This window comes from Xyrauchen texanus, chromosome 40 (genome assembly GCF_025860055.1).
Source record: "Xyrauchen texanus isolate HMW12.3.18 chromosome 40, RBS_HiC_50CHRs, whole genome shotgun sequence".
Lineage (NCBI taxonomy): Eukaryota > Metazoa > Chordata > Actinopteri > Cypriniformes > Catostomidae > Xyrauchen > Xyrauchen texanus.
Window position 1 is genome coordinate 30,012,242 of NC_068315.1, and position 22,669 is coordinate 30,034,910.

At 38.6% G+C, this 22,669-nt stretch overlaps 1 protein-coding gene across 1 annotated transcript in view; it reads left to right on the plus strand.

The window, feature by feature from the left end:
- Window positions 1-22,669, plus strand: part of LOC127633197 (protein bicaudal C homolog 1-like) — a 132,712-nt gene that overhangs the window by 55,358 nt on the left and 54,685 nt on the right. Inside the window, exon 3 of the mRNA XM_052112063.1 lies at window positions 3,259-3,328. Within this exon, the coding sequence (XP_051968023.1) occupies window positions 3,259-3,328 (70 nt within the window). The remainder of the gene's footprint in view (window positions 1-3,258; window positions 3,329-22,669) is intronic.

Below are 22,669 nucleotides of genomic sequence, written 5' to 3' on the forward strand. Positions count from 1 at the left end.
AGACAAAACACAGTCCATGCAGAAGGATGCGGGATTGCACAAGATTATAATGATTCAGAAGCAATGCTTCTCTCGCTTCGTCCGCCATCTTGGACTGATTTTTCACTGAGCTTGTTGCGGTATATTCTTTGCCCACTTTGCACAGGATGCGTTCAATGCTGCCATAGAATGTGGCCAAAAGCTACCTTTTGGAACAGCCTTTGCGTCAAGAGGATGCCTATGATGCTTTAAAAAGGATGCCTATGTAGACAGCTCACAAGGTTTTGGAACAGAGCTAGTTTGCTGCTGAGAGATCTGTGATATGCTTAGGCTGCTGCCCAGAGGTGACGTCACTTTGTTTGCATCTCGCTTGTTGAAGACACCTCAGAGTTGTCCACATCTCCAGACTTCCACAATTATTGCAGCCAGTAGAAGCCCAAAGCAATGACCATCCTGGCCACTGTTGGTTTTGTGTCTGTTGCAGTCCTTCACATTCTGTTCAGGTCATTACTCTTTCCCGGTGGCTGCGGGCTTGTTCATGCTCCATTTGTAATGCCGAAAATATTCTCAAGGATATGTTTCTGTCTTCCAGTTACAGATCCCCAGAAAGGAACTGAGATATTTGACGTAGTGCTCTAGATACTTCAAGATATTTTAATTGGGGGGTATTATTTTACTCTTACAGCAGAACAGATGCTACAGGGTGATACAGATCCAAAACATATGTGGTTTAAACAGATTGTTTGTTATATGGTGGGGATCAAGTTTACTTGGAGAAGGATGCAGACTTTGTTCATAAGTAATTTTTTTATACAACAATTAGTTGTGGTCCTCTAATCTGATTGGATAAGCAGCATTCTAAAACTTTAACACTATTCTTTAGCTGCCTTGTTTTCTTTAAGAAAACCCAAATCAAGATTTTAATTTGAATTCTGTTACATTCCAACAGAATTTATTATCTTTTATTAACCAAATGAATTGACCTTCTGCTCAGTTTGTTGAAAATAATATTTCCAAAGCATTTTTGTGTGCATTGTTAATGGCTAAATATTTTCATGATGAATTACTTCAGTGTGTGTTTGTGTGTGTGTGTGTGTGTGTGTGTGTGTGTGTGTGTGTGTGTGTGTGTGTGTGTGTGTGTGTGTGTGTGTGTGTTTGTGTGTGTGTGTGTTTGTGAGCGTGTATTTATCACTTTGTGGGTACCAAATGTCCCCATAAGGATAGTAAAACCCGAAATTTTTGACCTTGTGGGGACATTTTGTCGGTCCCCATGAGGAAAACAGCTTATAAATCATACTAAATTATGTTTTTTGAAAATGTAAAAATGCAGAATGTTTTCTGTGAGGGTTAGGTTTAGGGGTTGGGTTAGGTTTAGGGGATAGAATATAAAGTTTGTACAGTATAAAAACCATTATGTCTATGGAAAGGCCCCATAAAACATGGAAACACAACATGTGTGTGTGTGTGTGTGTGTGTGTGTGTGTGTGTGTGTGTGTGTGTGTGTGTGTGTGTGTGTGTGTGTGTGTGTGTGTGTGTGTGTGTGTGTGTGTGTGTTTTCTTCTTGTCATCTAAATCTTGAATAAAGGTCAATACTCTTCCAATGTTTAGTGCAGTGAAAATGTCCATAAGCATGCAGTGCTCATTTTCTTTGCTATAGTGGGATGTTTTAAGTAATTAGTGGTTTATCATTAATTACATCTTAAGCAGCCGTGCTCTTGACATTTTATTCAAATGCATCAGCTTATTGAAATATGGATTACTAGGGCGGACACATTTTCTGATGTTGACGGTTACCAAAGTAAGGCAAATGACAATGATACACATGTGGCAGGTTTATCCTAAACTGAACCAGATTTTTATTAAATATCTACTCAGTTAAAATGCTAATTATATAGATGCCAGGTCAGCCAGCTCTGTCAGGGTGACCATAAACATACAGAATAAGACACGATGACCTTGATATTGACCTTATTTATAAGATATGTATTTTGATATTAGCTAAAGTCTTTAAAACTGACATCTGATAGAAAACAGGACTTTTCCTGCTTTTTGAAATAAGATGTACTATGTTGACATACTCTAATGTTCATAATGCAATTCTTTAAGACAATTGATTAAATCTAGTGGTCAAACAATAGGCTAGGTTTTGTCCAATGCATATATCTAGTGTACATAGTATAAATAATGACATTTCGTGTAATTATACACATTATATTTATTCAAAACTCATACTGTATTAATATTATTCATAATAAATACAGATAAATAATAATAATGATGATAATAATTAAGCAATATACCACAAGCAAGAGTGCAGTTGTACTGAATAAAATGTTTGTTAAAAAAAATGCAATGGTATGTTGAAATGTATTTGTTCTATTTCCACTTGTTAAAAGAAAGAAAAAAAATCATTTGATTACTATTTTGATGATTAAATAAAATAAAAATGTAAAACATGGAATTCTGTAAAAAGAAATAAAAAAAAAGAAAAGAAAAGGAAAACAGGATTTGGGAAAATAATAAAACAGATTCCAATAGGGCCCTACTAAAACACTTATACAATGCATACCTAATTGAGAAATAAAAGACACATGCATTTGTTTGAATCTTTTTATTTACATTGAAATTTTACTTTTTAAATAGGCTAAAGGAGTGTGTTCAATAGCACATAACCATATCAGCATATATTGCTGTGGGATCAAAATTGGTATCAAGAACTGTGAAATTTCACTGGTATTAGTGCCAGTTAGTATTTTTTTTATATATATCATTAATAAACATACATGAACATACATATTAATAAAGCTGAAGTATGTCATTTATGCATCACTAGTGCCACCAAATGGAATTGCAAAAATAAACTTCTATTAAAAATGTTCTCAAAACATTTAGTCAAACAGATATTCCCAAACAGGGTCTAAGCAGGTCAATTTACAAACACAAGGATTTTCAAAGAATGCTTACAGTTTTTGAGAAAATTAACCTGATTGGCTTACTTATAGTTGTCTCTGCATATTAAGCTTGGAAAAGTATCTTAACAGCAACAAGGGTGTTCTGTGCAAGTATACAAATTATGTAATTTGTAAATAGAACTCTTAAAGGTACAGCAGCAATAACTGTTTAATTGTAAGTATCAGAGGGAGGGTAGAAAACGGGTCAAGAATTGACCATATTTGAAGAAACCTTGACTAACAATATACTGTATGTGGACTTCAGTGACTAAGTATTTCAATGCAACAAATGTATAGAATAAAGTGTGTTTCTTTTGTCCCCCCACAGGTCATGGAAGAGACAAATACTCAGATTGCATGGCCGTCCAAGCTAAAGATCGGTGCCAAGTCAAAGAAGGGTAAGAGTCTCTCATCTGATAAATTAAATCAAACATGTGTTAAGGGTTTGAGTGTCTTTGTGTAAATGTGGATCAGGTTCAGGGCTGGATTAGTTATCTGGCATACCGGGCATTTTCCCGGTGGGCCAATGCACTTTGGGGCCGATCAGGGGTGGACTGGACATCGGGTTTGCCCACTTTGTGTAGATGTAATATTCCCACAAGGATGTTAAAACATGAAAACACCTCCATTGAGGGGACCATACTAATTAAGCATTAGTGTTAATTAGGGATGTCCCAATACCAGGTCCCCACTCATGTATTTGTTTATAAATGCTCTGATACCAAAAACCAATACTAGCTGATGTATGAATGTCATTCCATAAACATTCAGCACCCAAATTAAAACCACACTGTGTCCTATTATGATTATTAAACAGCAAAGGCTGTGATTTAATGAGATATGAAATATAGAGTTTGCATGTGCTGCACGCTTCAGATGTGTGCGCTTGTGAATGTGTTGTGCTGAGGCCCGCTGCTCCTTTTAGAGCTCTTTGCTCATAAACGGAAAACACAATCATGAGGATTGTGCACTCTGTTTGTAGCAGATGACAGCGAGCAGAGCGCAATTCCGCATTTTAGCACTAGACACATATAGACTACATATTTATTTAATTGAATAGGAGTCTTTTGCTGTTTAACAATCACATTGGGTTACATAGCGACCTGCTTTTCAGGAAGTGAGAAGTTACCTGCAAAAACACAGAGAAATAGAAGGGCTTCACTTCAAAATAAAAGCTTCCTTCAAAATAAAAGCTTGACATTTGATACAAATACAAAAAAATACAATATAATGTTGAAAATCAATTGTTCTATTTTCATTTGATTAAAGTTTAAATTAATGTATTTATTTAGACACCATTTTTACGATCAATTTAAGAAAAGGAAGTATCTAAAAAATGGTATTGGGGCATCCCTAGTCTTAATGAAAATGTAAAAATTCTGAAAGGTTTGTGTGAGGGTTAGATTTAGGGTAGGGTTAGGGGAAATAAAATGTCATTCGTTCAGAACAGAAACAATAGAAGTCAATGGAAAGTCCCCACCAGATGTGTGTGTGCGTATGTTTGTTGTAATAGTGTCTTGCTTTGGTCTTCCTATGACTCACTCATTGTTTAGCATTCACACTCTTGCTCTCTTTCAACTGGAATGCATCTTATCAATGTGTTACATAAATTATGATGTTACAAAACAACATTATAAATATCATCGCATAAGCATCACTGATAGTTTCATGGCCTCGTGGTCACATAAATCATTCTAGAAGTATCTCACAGCGAGTCTTTCTTTGCAAAGTTGTTATGGCATGTGGCATGTTTCTAATAGTTATCTTCATGTAATTACGCTGAATTCAAGAGCAAGGAATGCAAACAATAAAAACAACAGCTTAGCCATTCCAAACAAAGATTGAATCTGTTTTAAAAATCAAACCATCCGTTCAAGTTCATGTGTGCCAGCAATGTGTTTATAGGGTCGTGACCCAGGTTAAAGACCATTCAAATTCCCATTCGCATGGTTTATGTTGGCGAGCAGCTGGGGGCATTGCCTGCACTGACAAAAATGTTACATAATCATTTGCGTTTATCTGGTGACTGCACACAACAAACATCCCAGCTAATTAATGATGGAAAACTAGGGCTGGGATAAACGATTATTTTTTAAACGATTAATCTAGCGATTATTTCTTCGATGCATCGATTAATCTAACGATTCATTTTTTTCAGTCCGATTCGATTTCGATTCGATTAATCGACTTGTGACAACACCGGTAATACCTGTTTCATCAGGGGTAGGGGTGTATAAAATGTAAAAAAAAACAAAAACATTTGCCGGGAGTTTGATTGACTGGCGATCTGATCAATCAATCATAATACGCCATTTTTGTCCGACAAAGTAGTCAGGAGAGAGAAGATTAACGTCGGTGGATTTGAATTTGAATAATGGATTGTAGGCTACTGTACTGACGTCTTTCCGCGGTTAAAACAACAGTCCTTCTGATGTAGGCTACATGCATGTTTAGCCTATTTGATGCTATAAATTAACCAAGGAAAAGTTGATCGGTTCACGAGCAGCTTTAACTGAGGCAATCTGTCACGACACGTTAAAGAGCCACAAAATAGTAGGCCTATTTATGGTTTAATTTTCTTTGAATGACCAAATTTGAAAGTTGAGACTTTGTTAAATGTTACCTGCTTGGTCCTGTCAGTCAGCGCGTTGTCAGTGTCCTCTATGTATTTTTCACGACATTCATAGCTATAAGCGCATTATTAATAACTATAAGTGAAAACTTTAGGTGTCAACAACGTATTATAGCTTACTCCAACATCGAGTGCAAAGTGGGGAGTTGAAAAAAAACTTACGGTGCTCTGTCATCTGCGGCTGCTCCCGGGTGGCGCTAGAATGGAAGGCCATCTCCATTTTGCAAAGATGACATATCACGGAATTTTTTCCTTTTAAATTAAATAATTCCCATACTTAAGAGGAACGAGTGCATGCCGCCTTGCACTTCTGATAGTCTGAGGAGCCACTCGTGTTGGTGCTGGCGCCGCCATCTTTGTTTTGGGTCTGACAATTCGACACGCATATTTTGCGTCGACGTATTTTTTGCGTCGACGTCATCCCAGCCCTAGTGCTGGTGCATTGCCGTGGTGCTAGAATGGAAAGCCATCTCCATTTTGCAAAGACGACATATCACATTATTTTTTCCTTTTAAATTAAAGAATTCCCACACTTTAGATGAACGAGTGCGTGCCGCCTTGCACTTCTGGTAGTCTGAGGAGCCACTCGTTTTGCTTCTGCTCTCCGGCGCCGCCATCTTTGTTTTGGTCTGACGAATCGACGCGCATATTTTGCGTCAACGTATTTTTTGCGTCGACGTCATCGATTACGTCGATGCGTCGTCCCAGCCCTATGGAAAACACATGCAGGGTTCTGACATGTGCACTGCACCAGGCCCGGCTTAGACCATGTGATCCTCGGGGACATGCTGCTTCCTGTGAGACTGTCTGCAGCTTATTACAACTGTGAAGAAGTGTTGACAACAACACAACATCTCTGGAGCAAAACACACTCTGGTCAGCTCGACAACACAACATGCGATTGAGCCAACAGACTTTAGGTCCACCTCTGTTGCATGGTGAAAGTGATATGCAGTCATTCGAACTGGGCGTTTGACATTATTGATTGTGGAGGAACAGAGATGTGGATCTCTTTAGTTTGTACTTCTGGGAATTAAATCAAACAATGGTCAGACTAGGGCTATCATTAGTTGATACCCATACCAATCTCATGATTTTAAAAATAAAGGCATACATTTATAATGCCACTGGACACTGCTTAATTTAATGACTTTGTAAGTGAATTAATAATATAAATGGTATCGCTTTACAATAAGGTCCAATGTTATAACATTAGTAAAGGCATTATGTATTATTTAACAAACAGCGAATAATTATTTACACCATAAATGTCATATTTGTTAATGTTATATACACTAGTGTTTTATTGGTAGTTCATGTTAAAGGTCATTTTAGAGTGGCATTGTCTATAGTATATGTGCCCTCACATGAACACACAGTATTATTAAACAATGTGCCCTCTCATATATATAAAAAGTTTATTTCAGACGGATATATTTTTTTCTTTTTTTTACATAACTACGTCATAAAATTAGGAAGCTTGGACAGAAGTTAATTTTGTCAGAATGGGGAAAATTTTGGGAAACTTTCTAGTCAAAAAACTAGAACACAGAACACTATAAAACTGTTCCTTTGCACGTGCACGTGATTGCGCTTGGTCTTTTGAAGCATGCAAAACACAGGCAGTATATTCATATGCACCGATCAGCCACAACAATAAAAACACCTGCCTATATTTTGTATTATCCCCCTCGTGCCGCCACAACAGTGCCAACCTGCTATTCATCTCACCACAATTGTACAGAGCGGTTATCTGAGTTACCGTAGACTTTGTCAGTTCAAACAATTCTGGCCATTCTCTGTTAACCTCTCTCATCAACTAGGCATTTCCATCCTCAAAACTGCTTTCTGAGTAAATTCTACAGACTGTTGTGCTTGACAATCCGTGGAGATCAGCTGTTACAGAAATACTCAAACCAGTCCATCTGGCACCAACAATCATGCCACGCTCCAAATCACTGAGATCACATTTTTCCCCATTCTGATGGTTGATGGAACATTAACTGAAGCTCCTGACCCGTATCTGCATGATTTATGCACTGCATTGCTGCCACACCATTGGCTGATTAGATAATAATCTCATGGATTATTGTTGGTGTCAGGTGGGCTGGTTTGAGTATTTCTGTAACTGCTGATCTTCTGGGATTGTCACGCACAACAGTGTCTAGAATTTACTACAAATGGTGCCAAAAACAAAAAAACAGACTGAAACTAAACTAAAATACATTTTCATGGCTCTGAGAAAAACAAAACAAAAATAAAACTAATCAAGAATACATTTTGTTTTTGTTTTTGTTGCGATTGGTTTTAACCTCTTAATGACGGATGGGTCAAAAATGACCCACTTGTGTATTTATTTACATTCAATGTATGTACAATGCATGTTCAAACTGTGAATTTGTAAACTGATATTGACATCCAATATATCATTTGAAAGATCTGGGTCTCAAGATTTTATATTTAAAAATTGCAAATTGCAACAATAAGAAATAGTTATCGTGTCAAGAGTGAAATTCAAAACACAGTTAATTAAACCGGAAGTTCTGAGTTTTATTGTCTTCCTGCCAAAATTGTCTTCCTCCAAACTTCAGTATGCTTTTCATTGCAAGAGTCCAATAAATAAAATCCATTAGAAACTTTAGTCAGAAAATGTACAAATATGAAGAAATATTGATCAGTCTTTGTTCAGGATTTATATATTAAACACGTGTTATCATTCATGTCCATTCTCTGTGAAATCTTGCACTCTGTGAAGTGTTTCAGTAGCAAAACACCCAAACATGACATTTGGGAGAGTCTTAAGAACAAAATGAGCCCTCCCTCAAAATGTTCTGTGCAGTTGTGATTGGGTAATCATTCAAAATATCCAAACAGGACAGTAGACACAAGTGACGCAATGAAAAGCTAGATCATTTTTGACTGATGGGTCGTGTAGCTGATGAAATTATGAAAACAATAATATGAGGGTTGTATATATGCCTGACACCGATTTGTGAAGCTTTGAAGTGGAAAACCGTGGACTGTGTTTGTTTGTGTTTGCACTTTTACGCACTGTGTGGAGTTATAGCGTGTTACTGCCGTACTGTCGACAAAGAACTTGGCTTTTGGACCTGAGATCTGATCCAACCTCCTCGGCTTCAGTCACCATCACTGAGGGTTTGGAGAACATATTCTCCCAACTGCATTTTTTCATCAAACCACCTGTTCAACTGCACATCCAGGGGGCTCGGACATATCATTCAAGCCGAGATGAGCCACCCTCCCAGGCTTCGCTCATCGTGAGTTAGACCGTGGAGCACAGGCGCTCCCAATGCATCGACTTTTTTCACTGCTTTTGCTTCGCCGTTCACCCAGGGCCTTTAGCCACTGCTTCAAGCCGAGAGGTGCCACCCTCCTTGGCTTCAGTCACCATTACTGAGGGCCTGGAGGAACTGCTCCTCTTGACTGCATTTTCACTCAAACCCCCTTTTTAACTGCACATCCAAGGGGCTCAGGTATGCCATTCAACCCGAGGGGAGCGACGCTTTTTTGGAAGTACATTTACATAAATCATTATGGAGCAACATTTTTGGTCATATCGACTTCAAAATTGTGTCAGACCTTCATCAGACAATATTTGCGGTCGCTATTCAAAATATTTGAATAGCTCTAACTAATTTTTTATACTACAATGATACATTTTTACTCTTGAATAACAAAAGTCTAAGTGTCTACTTTCAAGCAAGCCCAAGTTTGTGTTTGTAGACCAAAGGGTTCAAGAACTGAAAGAGTTTAACTTTGGGTATGTCGTTTTCAAGCTCATACACAAAAAGAGGCCAGATGTTAAGAGGTTAAACCTTTAAACCTGCTATCACCTTAAAATGAAGATGCCACTAGGTGGCGATAGCATTAGCAGATGGTCTATTGCCCTCATTACATCAGCAAAGACAGAGCGGGAGGGAATCACTACAGTACATCATGGAGAGCAGCAAAGCAGTTAGAAAACTAGGGTGACCAGAAGTCGGTTCCGGTTTTACGAGGTGTGTCCCGACATCCCGTTAGTTCTCTAAAAAACATTATAATAATGTCCCGGTTTCAGCTGTTAGGCTCACTGATGTATTTATTTATTGTTTTTAATTAAATATCCTCAACGTTCTTCTTGGTATCGTGCCTGGTATCGATATTGCAGGGAAAGAAAGATATTTTATTGCATTACACAATGATTTGACAATACTTTCGTTATAGTTTTGCAACAATCTGCTCCGAATCTATCTGGTTACCATGACAACGAATCACGCGCTTGGCGCTCTCTGCTGCTCTCTGTCATCATCCAATGCATATTAGAAATGCCAAAATGAAAATACATGTTCCAGAAACTGAAAGAAGTCGATATTTTTCTTTGCACAACACATGAAAATGGAATCGAAATGTTTTGCCGTCACTGTAAATGTTCACTTTCCCATGGCCACAGTGTTAAATAAGAGATTGCAGGTCATATTCATACAGCTGTATTTTTTTTTAAAATAGTATAAGCACTTAAATGTGGAATTTGTATTAAAATTTTTAAAAATATTTCAAAACTTTAACTAAACTAAAACTAACAAAGAACTAACAAACAAATAGAAATAAAACTATTATAACCTTGGTTCAGAATATAGATCACTCCAGGGCCGGCCAGGAAGAAATTAAACCAAAAATAACTATCGGAAACGATTGGTTTATTTTTTTCTGATAGCGATACTTAAAAAACGCAACTATCAGCCCCAATCAATTGGTAAATCTGTTATATCGGTTGACCTCTAGTTAATGCACAGTACTTTTAATGGTAAAATGCATTAGTATGCAGAAATTAACATTAACCAAGATAAAAACATGCTGTAAAAGTGAATTGTTAGTTCATGTTAACTGTTTGTCAGTTCATGTTAAATAATTATTAATCATAAATAAATGTAAATGTAACTAGTGCATAAAGTGCTGCCATTTAAATACGATTAAATTTACACAAGGCATGCAAACTTCAAGTATATCTCAATTAAGTGAACATTGCTTCTAAGTCGACCGATAATTGGTACTGAAAGTTGGAACTATCGGTTATCTGAAAAAATCAACAACAATAAGGGAAAAAATGTATGTTAGAATATTACCATAATACTAGACATTTATGACGAGTGATAGTTGTTGATATCCTGTTGATGAAAGATGATCTACTGTTGATAAATTGCTGCTCATTGTAATACATTGTAAATTATTGTAAGAGTACATATTTAGTCTGGCTCGTTAGGCTATGTGTTTGTGTGAGCAGATGGGAGTGCAAACATTGCAAAATAAAGTCCCCCCTGTATTTCTGATAAAAGTCCTGCGTTATGCACCAAATCGTTTTTTATTGTGGTTATGGGAATTTGGTAGCACAATAAACTAAATCTAGGACTCCATTCGTTTTGGACTCTTGTAGCTTCTATTATCTGAGCCGTCCCATCACAATAAGTAAAAAAATAAAAATATTTAAGCTGAAGAGCATGTTTAATAAGTTGATTTTACATGATCTGTCAGAAACACTCGGTTTTGGTGCTGCTTCTTCTTTAAGACTTGGCAGTTAATGGCCACTGTTCTGATTGGCTCTCTGCTCTTGACTGACCTGCTCTCTCTCTTGCCATCTCACTGGTCACCACTGCTGGGCGGGTCTACGGATGTGATAAGGTAAAGTAGGTGTTGATGTGTCATTGTGGAGACAGGATGCAAATGTCTACCACAGTGTGACATCACAATGTGGAGGAAGTAGTGAATGAGTCGTTTTTGTAGCTTGGTTTCAACAAATGCTCTTTTTGCAGTGAGGAGGAAGTTTTGAGTTCTGAAACTTACAGTATACTTAGTACAGTGACCTCTTATATGTTAAATGATCAAATAAATTTTTATTCCTTGTCATGGTCCCTTTAATAGCTCATCAAGATGGCCATTTTGACCAAGAATTGTGTTTGACCAATCACGCTCAAGGCTACATTACCGCAAAGCAAAAATTGTAGAAAGACTTGCACTGTTACATTAATTTATATAGAATGTTGGTATTGATTTTTGACCTTAGTTCTCACCCTAAACTAGGGTCTTCCAGATTATTCAGGTAATCATTGAGATTAAGTACACCAATTACAATTGGAGGTAGACCGATATAACGGTTTAACCAATTAATCAGTGCCAATAGTTCATTTTTGGAACTTTCAGATATCGGCAGAAATATATACAGATACAGTAGTTGTGATTCATTTGTGTATTTTCTATAGCTTAACTTACTTTTACTTAATTTAAAGTATTGTAATGGGGACAAGTCTTTGTGATTTCAAAATAAGAGTCCCAGGTGTGTTTCGGGCTTGTTTATAGTTAAAAGTCCCATTTTATGCTCCAAATATTGTAGTTTTTCTGGTTATTATTGGGATTTTGGTTGCACAGTAAACCACATATGGGATTTTATTAATTTTGTAATATTGTCTGTGTCCATCATGGTAAGGAAAGAATAAAATTATATATATTTGTTTAATTCTGTATACTGTATATCGATTTTAAAAACAGTTGGCCGTTTAATCGGTTATCAGCCTTTCCCGCCAGCTTGGTAATCGGTCTTGGCAGAATCCACTATCGTTCAAACTCTAATCACAATTGCCTTCGTAAACTAGCTCATAACTGGTCACGTCAGCTAATGAAATGATTATTTATGTGAAGTAATAGATGAATAACCTCTGACAGCAAATGTACATTTTTCTAAATTAGTCATCTCTCTTGGTGACTAAAAGTCCTTAGTAATATCAGGGCCCTGACTGCTTAATAATGACAGATACTTTGCAGACACAGTTACAGGCTCCTAAAAGTCTCCACATCCCTGGATCATCTGGGAGGCGACCAACACCCACAGCTATGTGGTATTATCTCTCGCCTCTACTGGCCAAAGAGCAATCACAACTAATACAATCATCATTGCCTCCTGATGGGCCCGAACTGGAATGTTAAGAACTACGAACGGCCCTGAAACTCTTTCTTTGTGTGTTAAAAGTGGAAATGCAGCTTGCGGTGTATTTATGTGGCTCCTGAGGACACATTCCATTTCTGCAGAGTCTGAGCTGATGCGGGGACTTCTCATCTCGGTCTCTGAAGTCTCTCTCACTGTCTGTTTCTCTCATTTGACATCGTAAAGCTCGGCTTAATACTCTGCAGACCCTCAAACAACACTGTCACAAAAAATGTTGGCTTTGCTCTGCAAGACTAAGCGTCTTTCAGAGTTCTCCTTCTGTGTGTAAGTTGACCATAAATCAAAGTTATGTCCTTTTTGTTGTATCTTAGAAGTATGAAATGAATGTGCTGGTCTAAAATTAGTAGCATTTCTGTAATTGCTTGATGCTTTTTGTATGTCAGTTTGAAACGCAAATTGACCTTATTTACTTACTTTAAATACTTGTCTGGTCTAATTGTACTCAATTAATCTGTTCTTCTCATTATTCAAAAGAAAATAGATCGTAATAAATCTGCATTAAAATCATGCAGATACGGGTCAGGAGCTTCAGTTAATATTTACATCAACCATCACAATGGGGAAAAAATGTGATCTCAGTGAATTCGACCGTGGCATGAATTTTAGTGCCAGACGGGCTGGTTTGAGTATTTCTGTAACTGCAGATCTTCTGGAATATTCACTCACAACATTCTCTAGAGCAGGGGTGTCCAAACTACGGCCTGCGGCCATCTGCGGCCCACCAACTGCTCTGATTCTGCCCGTGTTTTAGAAATAGAACAGATTTTGTCCTGCTATTGAGACATTTTATGAAATGAATATTCTGAACACTTGAGTGTTGCTTTCACGTGCAGCCGCGCTTCACAGCGCATCATCTCCTCTAGCGTATTCTCTTTAGTTGCCACCAGCTTCATCCATTAGAAGAGTTCAGGAGTTTGGAATGAAAGCCACATGCAAAAAGAATGATACATTTGTGAAAGGATCGCTATCAGGTTAGATACTTTGCTCATTCTTGGAAAAATGTCACAATACCACCACGAACAAGTTTATTAAACATGCACAGAGCCAAGCATACTTTCCTATAACGTCCTTTCGTAGATCTGGGGAGTTTAATTAATTCTAGTGATTTTGTTAATTCTGATGTTTCATTGAAACATGAAAAATGATTCATGGACTTCCCAGTGCCGTTTGGGAGTGAGGAGATAAGAGAGAGCAGGAGAAACTCATGCATCTCTCCGTGTACTGCACGTGTGTACTGCACGCGCTCAGCTTGCACTTGTATGTGAACCAAGTTAAAGGGAACATAATAATTTGTATCAAAATAAAACATTTTTTTTTTACATATTTTAAACAGAAGTAACAACAGATCAGAAACTATGATTTAATGACTAATATATGAAGAGTAATTACTTGCTAGTAATGCTACTCTGAAAGTAGAATTATAAGGACTATATCAGATGGTATAAATAAAAGATGGCATTTTTTTGCACCCACATTTTGAACTTCATGGCATTTTTGCCACTTTGGGGGGTATTTTTGCCCTTGGCCCCCCTTCTGATCCTGCATCACTGTTCCATTGCAAGTGTTCTTGGTGAGAGAAATATCCTTTATTAACACAAAATGTTATTAAAATGTGCATAACATTAAGCAGAGAATATAAAAATAATGCAATAGCGGCAATCCAGTTGCATTTCGCTTTTTTATTATTATTAATAAAACGATGTAGGTACACCTTATTTGTTTTTGCATCTGGCCCCCAGTAGAAATATTTTAGACACCCCTGCTCTAGAGTTTACTCAGAATGGTGCCAAAAACAAACAAAAAAGAAAACACCCAGTGAGCGGAAGTTCTGCGGATGGAAACACCTTGTTGATAAGAGAGGTCAACGGAGAATGGCTAGAATGGGTCAAGCTGACAGAAAGAACATTGGGTTATGAGGCCCTATGAGGCAATCATTTTGTGTTCCCTCCCACCATTGCTTTATTGTGAAAATTAATAATTGTTGTACCATGGTAACATAGTTCAAATGTAATATTTGTATTGAAAGAAAAGAAACCACAAAATATTCCATTGTTACCACATTTACCACAATATTTACCATATTTCCTACAGTAACCATATTGTGATGGTGATATTTGTAGGATAAACATGATATTTTTGTAAAACCATAATAATAATAATAATAAAGCAAAATAAAGCTATAGTAATAAAAGTCCATTGTTAATGCAGTTTTATTATAGTGAAACCATGGTCAAGTTTTGTAAAGGCATAGGATCTATATTAAAAAACAATACCAAAAACATGGTACTTCTACCTAAAATTAACCATGGTGTTACTATAGTAAAATTCATTGTAAGGGGGTTAAGATGGGCAAGGAGGAGGCGAGAACCGGCTTGTCAATATAAATAATAATTTAATGAAAGCTTAAACCAAAAGCACAAACATGAACACACACATGACGGACATGCCCGTAATTCTCTCTCTCTCGAACCATCGTCACCGGCCGCCTTTATCCCTCGCACGCCCCATCAGGCCGATTGGGGACCGGGCGTGCGACATTCTAGCCCGGCCCCGCCCCCCTCCGCTCCACACTCCTCCCGGCGTTACCTCAGGCCGGAGTGCCACCGGCATAACCTACACCCCCCCCCCTCTTTCCCTGGGGAGGGGCGTGCTTTGCGCCCTGTCAGGTCATCCCTGCCTTCCTCGACCTGGGAGCAGACAGGAGGGGAAAACAACAACAAAAAAAAAAAAATAGGCGAGGGAAAAGGCCAACACGGTTCGAAAGAGAGAGCGAGAGGAGAGAGAGAAAAAGCTCACTCACCGGTTCTCTGATGTACCGTCGCATGGTCCTCCAACACTCCTCCACACTCTCCGGTGGACGATAGCCGGTCCTCTCCGGGCGAACCGGAGTCAAACCTCCGACCCCCAGTGGACAGAACGCCCCCCCCCCCGCTTTTCTGGCGGCACGTGGGGACACTCCTCCGCCCCTGGCAGCGGCCCTACCACTCCAGGCGGTCGGGGAGTTGCTTCCCTCCTCCCCTCGTGGACGGCGGTCTTCTCTCGACCCCTCCACGTCTCTGGGGACGTCAGGGCACTCCTTATATGTCAAAATATAACAGTTACTTTTACTCATGTAAAATCCTGAAAATATTTTGTAAAGGTGATGATGCATAATGAAAAATAATATTTGCGCATAGCACAGTGTTTCTCTTTTCCTCCTCAGTGCTGTTTGGCATGTCAGGGGTGCTACTGTTTGAGAGATTTGACTTGACTTCCTCCATAATGCTTTAAACTAGAAAAGACTCACTAGAATTTAAATTGGTCACATCAGTTTTGAGGTTTGCGCTCCGCAATATGGAGAGAAGCCCAGTTGTTGCACGTGTGCGCCAGAGAGAAGAGCAGATCATGATCATGAGCTGGTTCCGTTACACTTGTGTAAAAGTGCAGATGAGAAGCCTTTAGCTGGTTGCGAGATTATCATTATCATTAAATCTGCCTCAGGAGTCCTAAATAGGCCATCAATTGGGCGGCCGCCGAATTATATTCAATGGGAGAACCATGGCATTGTTCTTTCCCTGCTGTCCGTGACCCAGTCCGAATAGACCTGCGACCCACCAGTTGAGAAACACTGCTTTATACACACACACACACACACACACACACACACACACACACACACACACACACACACACTTGTTGTGTTTCCATGTTTTATGGGGACTTTCCATAGACATAATGGTTTTTATACTGTACAAACTTTATATTCTATCCCCTAAACCTAACCCTACCCCTAAACGTAACCCTTACAGAAAACATTCTGCATTTTTACATTTTCAAAAAACATAACTTAGTATGATTTATAAGCTGTTTTCCTCATGGGGACCAACAAAATGTCCCCACAAGGTCAAAAATTTCGGGTTTTACTATCCTTATGGGGACATTTGGTACCCACAAAGTGATAAATACACGCTCACACACACACACACACACACACACACACACACACACACACACACACACACACACACACACACACTCACTCACTAAATGTCAGACCCCCTCACCTTGCTTCTCTTTGAGAAGGTGAGATTCTCCATCCGGTTGCATTTTTTTCTCAGTACCGTAGATAAGCAAATGTACATGGTATTAAAACCATACATTTTCATACCGTGGTATACCGTGAAACCGGTATAACACTGCAACCCTAGTCAGTAGTGGTGCAGAAGTGACACATTTCAAATTGATCCTTTAAAAATGCCTCATACTCTTAAGTGATCACAAAATCTCATCTGAAACCCAGACCTTGTCATCTCATAACATACAGTACAAACACCAAGATCCTGGCTAACATTTCAGATTTTCCTGTTTTGGCCAATCGAGCTTGGAGCTCTGGATAAACCTTGGGCTGCTGTATGGAGAGATTTATAGGAGGACAGGAGAACAGAACTCCCACTGGACTGCTCTTAAAGAAGGGGGGCCACAGCTGTGAAAACAGTCCGAAGCGCTCCGTCCTTCTTGCGCTAATCACCCTGTCCACCTATCAATTGAAACAGACCCGGGCCACCGTCGCCATGGAAAGCTGCTAGGCTGCTTGCGTGTGCTGCCCAGTATGCTTCTATAGTGAACGGCATATTGGAAGGGAAATTTAAGGGTCCTTCCTTTAAATGAAGACCTCTAGCTCTTTGGCAGCAGATTTTGAAGACTTTGGACTCACCCTCTTGCTCCCAAGGAATAAACTTCTCCCCTGAATGGCTTTGTTACAGTGTGAGGAGCAAATGAGATGATGCCATGACAACAGATGTGAGGGACACATTTTATGGTAGAGGCTCCCACAGGATTTTATAGTTGATACAAAACAAGTTCCATAAAACGTTCCATAAATGGATTTTCTCATTTAGAGTCAACAGACCACAAATAGTGCATTGAGGAACTAGAGTTGCATTTGTATTTTTATTTCTCTCTGTAGTTTGTAAGACAAGAGGTGAATATGAAAACCTTTTTTTTTTAACATACTAGTGTTTGACAGATAAGTTAACCTAATCTTATTTTTATTATTATTATAGCTATTCAGATGTAACATGTCAACCGACCATCACCTGGTGAGATAAAACCGTGACTCGTCAGTGAAGAGCACTTTTTGCCAGTCCTGTCTGGTCCAGTGAAGGTGGGTTTGTGACCATAGGCGACGTTGTTGCCGGTGATATATGGTAAGGACCTGCCTTACAACAGGCCTACAAGCCGTCAGTCCAGCCTCTCTCAGTGTATGTAATTTGATCCATTGCCATGGCAACACTATTAAAGATATCAAGAATCCCTTCACAAGTTTACATCTGCGGTTTTCCAACATTATTCTAAACATTTTTTAAACGATTTTGGTAAATTTAAGAGGATTATTAAGATGATTATAAGTCTTTTGCAAGTTCCACACTTTCTGCTACCAGGTGGTGGTGCTATGACCATGACCCACAAAAGCCTCATCCACGTGATCAGCCCCAAGACCAAACATACAGCTCAGCTTTGATCTAAATCACACAATACATGAAGAAGACATGAGACACTTCCTGTTTCCCATTTTTTGCCATACATTTTTTGCCTTGCCGTGGCAACACCATTCAATATATAAAAAATCAGTTTGCAATTTAGCATCTTTAATGTCTTGGCATAATGTTGTCTAAATTTGGTGACAGTCACATGAATCCCCTAGGCGGAGTATTTAAAAGTTCAGAGCCTGCAATTTTCAAAGATCAAAAATGGCTGACTTCCTGTTGCGGATCTAATGACTGTAATTATGAAAGTTGTCTGCCTTGATGAGATCAATATATGTACCAAGTTTGGTGACTGTAGGTGAAAAGGGGGTGCTACAGAGCCCCTCTTACACACCCGAGTTGTTAAGCATGTTAAGTGCCCCAAAAGCACCCAAAACCTTGAAAAGAAGAAGAAGAAGAATACTTAGAAGGACAATTGGCCGTCGCACTTTCAGTGCTAAGGCCATAATAAATGCTTTGGAGGGCACATTTGTTTAGGCCTCACAACATCATCAAGCCTTCTTTGGCTGCAGCCCTCACATGAGGAGATGTTATCGTGGCAGCATCATGGACTCCATCGCAGCTCAAGGCCACTACATCTGACTATTCATGGTGGTGCAGCAATCCAAAGTATGTTGTAGAAAAACTTAAAAATATCCTGCTTTTCCTCTGTGCAACACCGGCCTGTGTGTGACCTGAGAGCTCCAATAAAGAATGGCTGTCACTTGAAGTGGAATTAATTGTTACTCTCCATAATGAATTTCTTTTTTTAGATGTGTTGACAATGCTGTGAAATCAACTAGTGTGCGTGACTGCAATGTGTTTTTGTTAGCTCATGAACATCTGTTTGGTCACACACAGAACAGTCGCATACTTTTGCACTGTTTGTTGTGCAAGATGCCGTTGACTCCAGATGTGCCAAATCATTTTACTTATGGAGCACATGAGAAATTACATTTTAAAGCTAAGGAATGGAGGAGATTTATATTATATTTTCAAAAGCCTTTAGAACATGATCGCAGAGATTTTTTTTCTATAGCTAAATCTACTTTAAAAAAAAAACATTGGCGAACATCTTTGTAAGGATTCTTTCCTCCAAGGTGACCTCAGGACGACCCAAACCCTATCCCAGGGCAGCAGAGAAGGTCAACGTAATCACACAGGTATTCAACAGGCTGTTTCAGAGAGTTCCAGTACCCTAGGATCGGCCACATCATGCCGACTCACTGACAAGCGCCTATCAGACATTTTTGCGTTGGCTCTGGGATGTTTACCGTCCCTAGTAGTGCGACCAGATGCACGTTGCTTCAGCTGCCTGGGTTCGGATCCCACCATAATATCAGGAAGTAATCGTGTTTGCATTACGTGTAGTGGGCATGTCCTGAAGTGGGTGTTCCTTGTAGTCTTGCAGGATGGAGACAGATACACAGAGCTCACGCATACAACCAACAACAGTTACTGCTTTGGCCACTGGGGGCAGTGCTTATAATTTCAGTAAGCACGGACCAATTTTAGCAAAAGAAATGTCAACCTACTGTTTACGATTTCAATTTGAGATCAGTCTGTTTATGAATGCCACTTAGGGTGCCTTCACACTAGCACTTTTGTGCAAACCCGAGTTCGAATGACATCAAAACCGCACCCGATTCCGTTTGAAAAGGTGGTCTGGGGTACGGTTCACATGAACCTCTGCAGTTCGCTGCTGGCGTTTGTAACAATTGTACCAAATTGCGGAAGTGAACCGCTATTTATGACGTGTCTTTGCATGCTCCTGATTGCAGTTATTATGGTTTAATGCATTTCTCATTCCTAATAAATCACCTTCAGAGAGCAGCTCACATTCTTCACATCTTTAATGTATAATCGTAAATGTATAATAAAACAAGTCCATGCGACCCGGGAGTCTTGTAAATTCTCACATAACAGTTGAAAATTTCCCCAAGAGAAAGACAGTAATTTAAAAGGTTATACTAATTTAAGTTAAAGCTTTAAGTTTAAGACTAAATTATAAATTAATTTACAGTAACATAGAGATGACCTCAAAGCTAACAAACATGGACTAAAAGCCAAAAAACCCTTTTAACACTCTTTTAAAACTTTAGATGTCAGAAAAACTTATCTTAACTAACATTTCCCAGCAGTTACACTGTTGTAGATACTCAGTTATTTTCTCTCGCAGTGGCAGCACTGCAAGAATTTGTGGCTCCCTCGGCACAAGATATAATTCACTGTGGGCATTTCCAAGCATCTCTGCTGGGAGGCCATAATACGTTGCGGCCTCCAAAACAGCATGCTCCATTTAACTCACGCCACCCCCTGTGTGGATAAATCTCTGAGCTCTCTGAGAAGCTCAGCCTCCCTACCTTAAAAACACTATAAGAACATTTCAGAGGATCTTGATCACGAAACAAAACACTTTGTATTAGCAACACTAGCATACACCAAATCTATACTGTTGACAAACCAGTAGCAGTCAAACAGATGCTTTCCCCAAGAGTCAGATCTATGTTCATTTGCTGTATTGAGCTGCCTTTTAGCCTTTTTTTTGTTGTTTTTTTGCACCTTCCACTTATGCATTTGAAATTATCTGAGAGGAATTCATTTAAACAGATGTGTTTAACACAATTGGCCCAGTGTATAGTACTTATCAAAGCCAGCTGTGGAAGGCGGTGCATGAGTTGTGTAGATGTTTTAGCATTCTTTGATGGAGCTATATTTAAAGGCTGCAGTGTGTTAAACCTGAAACATGCGTTCCATTATGTCAGGTTCCGAAATGTGTCTGATGGCAATTTATAATGCAACTTAAAGGGATAGTTCACCCAAAAATACAAATTATTTCATTATTTACTCACCCTCATGATATTCCAGGTGTGTATGACTTTCATTCTTCACCAGAGCACATTTGAAGAAAAACAGAAATATAACTCTGCTCAGTAGGTCCTTATATTGCAAGTGACCGGAGATTGATGCTCCAAAAATCACAGATATTCACAATAAACTTCATCCATGCAACACTACTGTAGCTGTTAAGTTAATAAAATTATAATAAATTAATTAAAATGATACAATCAGTTTTGGTGCGAAAAAGATAAATATTTAAGTACTTTTGTTTAGCTCTATATCATGCTTCCGGACGGCAGCAGTATGCGCATGTGACATAATCGCATTGGCATTTGAAACACACAAGAACTGACTCACGTGCATCACAGCCAGAAGAGCAGCGCTGTTTACACGTGAGAAGGAGGATCGCTGTACAGAAGCTTTATTGATTTTGATTTAGATCTGTATTTGTCTGTTTCTTTTCTCACAATGGTGCAACCGAGTGCAGAACATGAGATTACATATGTATCCGTGGCAACACGAATACATCACACAAGAGACCGCTTGTACTTCACCCTCTCGTGAAGCATTGGATTTTAGTTCAAAATTACTTAAATATTTATATTTTTTGCACATAAATTGATCTTGTTGCTTTAGAAGTTTATGCTGACTGTCTGTGATTTTTGGAGCATCAAAGAGAAATCTCCATTCACTTGCATTTTAAGGACCTACTGAGCTAAGATTTTTTTTTATTTCTTCAAATGTGTTCTGGTGAAGAAGGAAAGTCATAAACACCTGGGATATCATGAGGGTGAGTAAATAATGAGAGAATTTAGATTTTTGGGTGAATTATCAATTTAAGGACACATTGCATTCTCAGTTTTGCCACAAGGGGTGCTATAGCGGATACAGTGTTAGCGAGAAGTTAACAAAGTGTAGCAACGCTACTAACTCAACTATATTTTTGAGTAGCGTGACAACAGTTAAGCTAGTTTTACAATAGAGTAGCTTTTTAAGCAACATTTTCCATTGAGTAGCGTGTCAGAAAATGCTGTATTTGTCAAATTGTATTGTGAACACAGCAATGCAGCAGATGGAGTAATCAATGTGCTATCGCTCCTCTATCGCTTATGTAGTGCTGAGAAAACTAAATCATTTAAGTCGATTGCTTCTTTTGGACAGTTCATGTAAATGAACCGGATAAAATAAACAATAACCTATTTTTAGCGTTGGGAACTCCGATTCCTTTAAGGGACTTAAAGAAATATTTTGGGTTCAATACAAGTTAAGCTCAATCGACAGCATTTGCGACATAATGTTGTTTACCACAAAATGTATTTAGATTTGTCCATCCTTTTCTTTAAAAAAGCCACAAATTTTATTTATTTTTTTGCTTCTAATTCACAATCTTGATGTTTTGCTCATAATCATAGCCAGGGATGGGCAGTATTGCAGATACATGTATTTGAAATACAAAATGCTATTTTTTACTTTGTATTTTAAAGTCTTTTAAAAAAAAATCTAATGTAATTTGTACTTAAATACATTTAAGTTTGGTATTTGTGTATTTTCTAAATTTCCTGTATCAACTAGTTCAGGTATGCCCATAGATATACATATGTAGATGCCTTATTCGGCTAGTTCAGATACATCAGCTGTGGTGCAATCTTGGAACGGTCAACCAGGAGAGCAGCTGTTTGAATGCAAGTGAATGGACAAAAGCCTCAGACCACTGCATTAACTGCTTTTGTGTGGAAGCAGTTCATCAGGTAATTAATTGACTGACTGG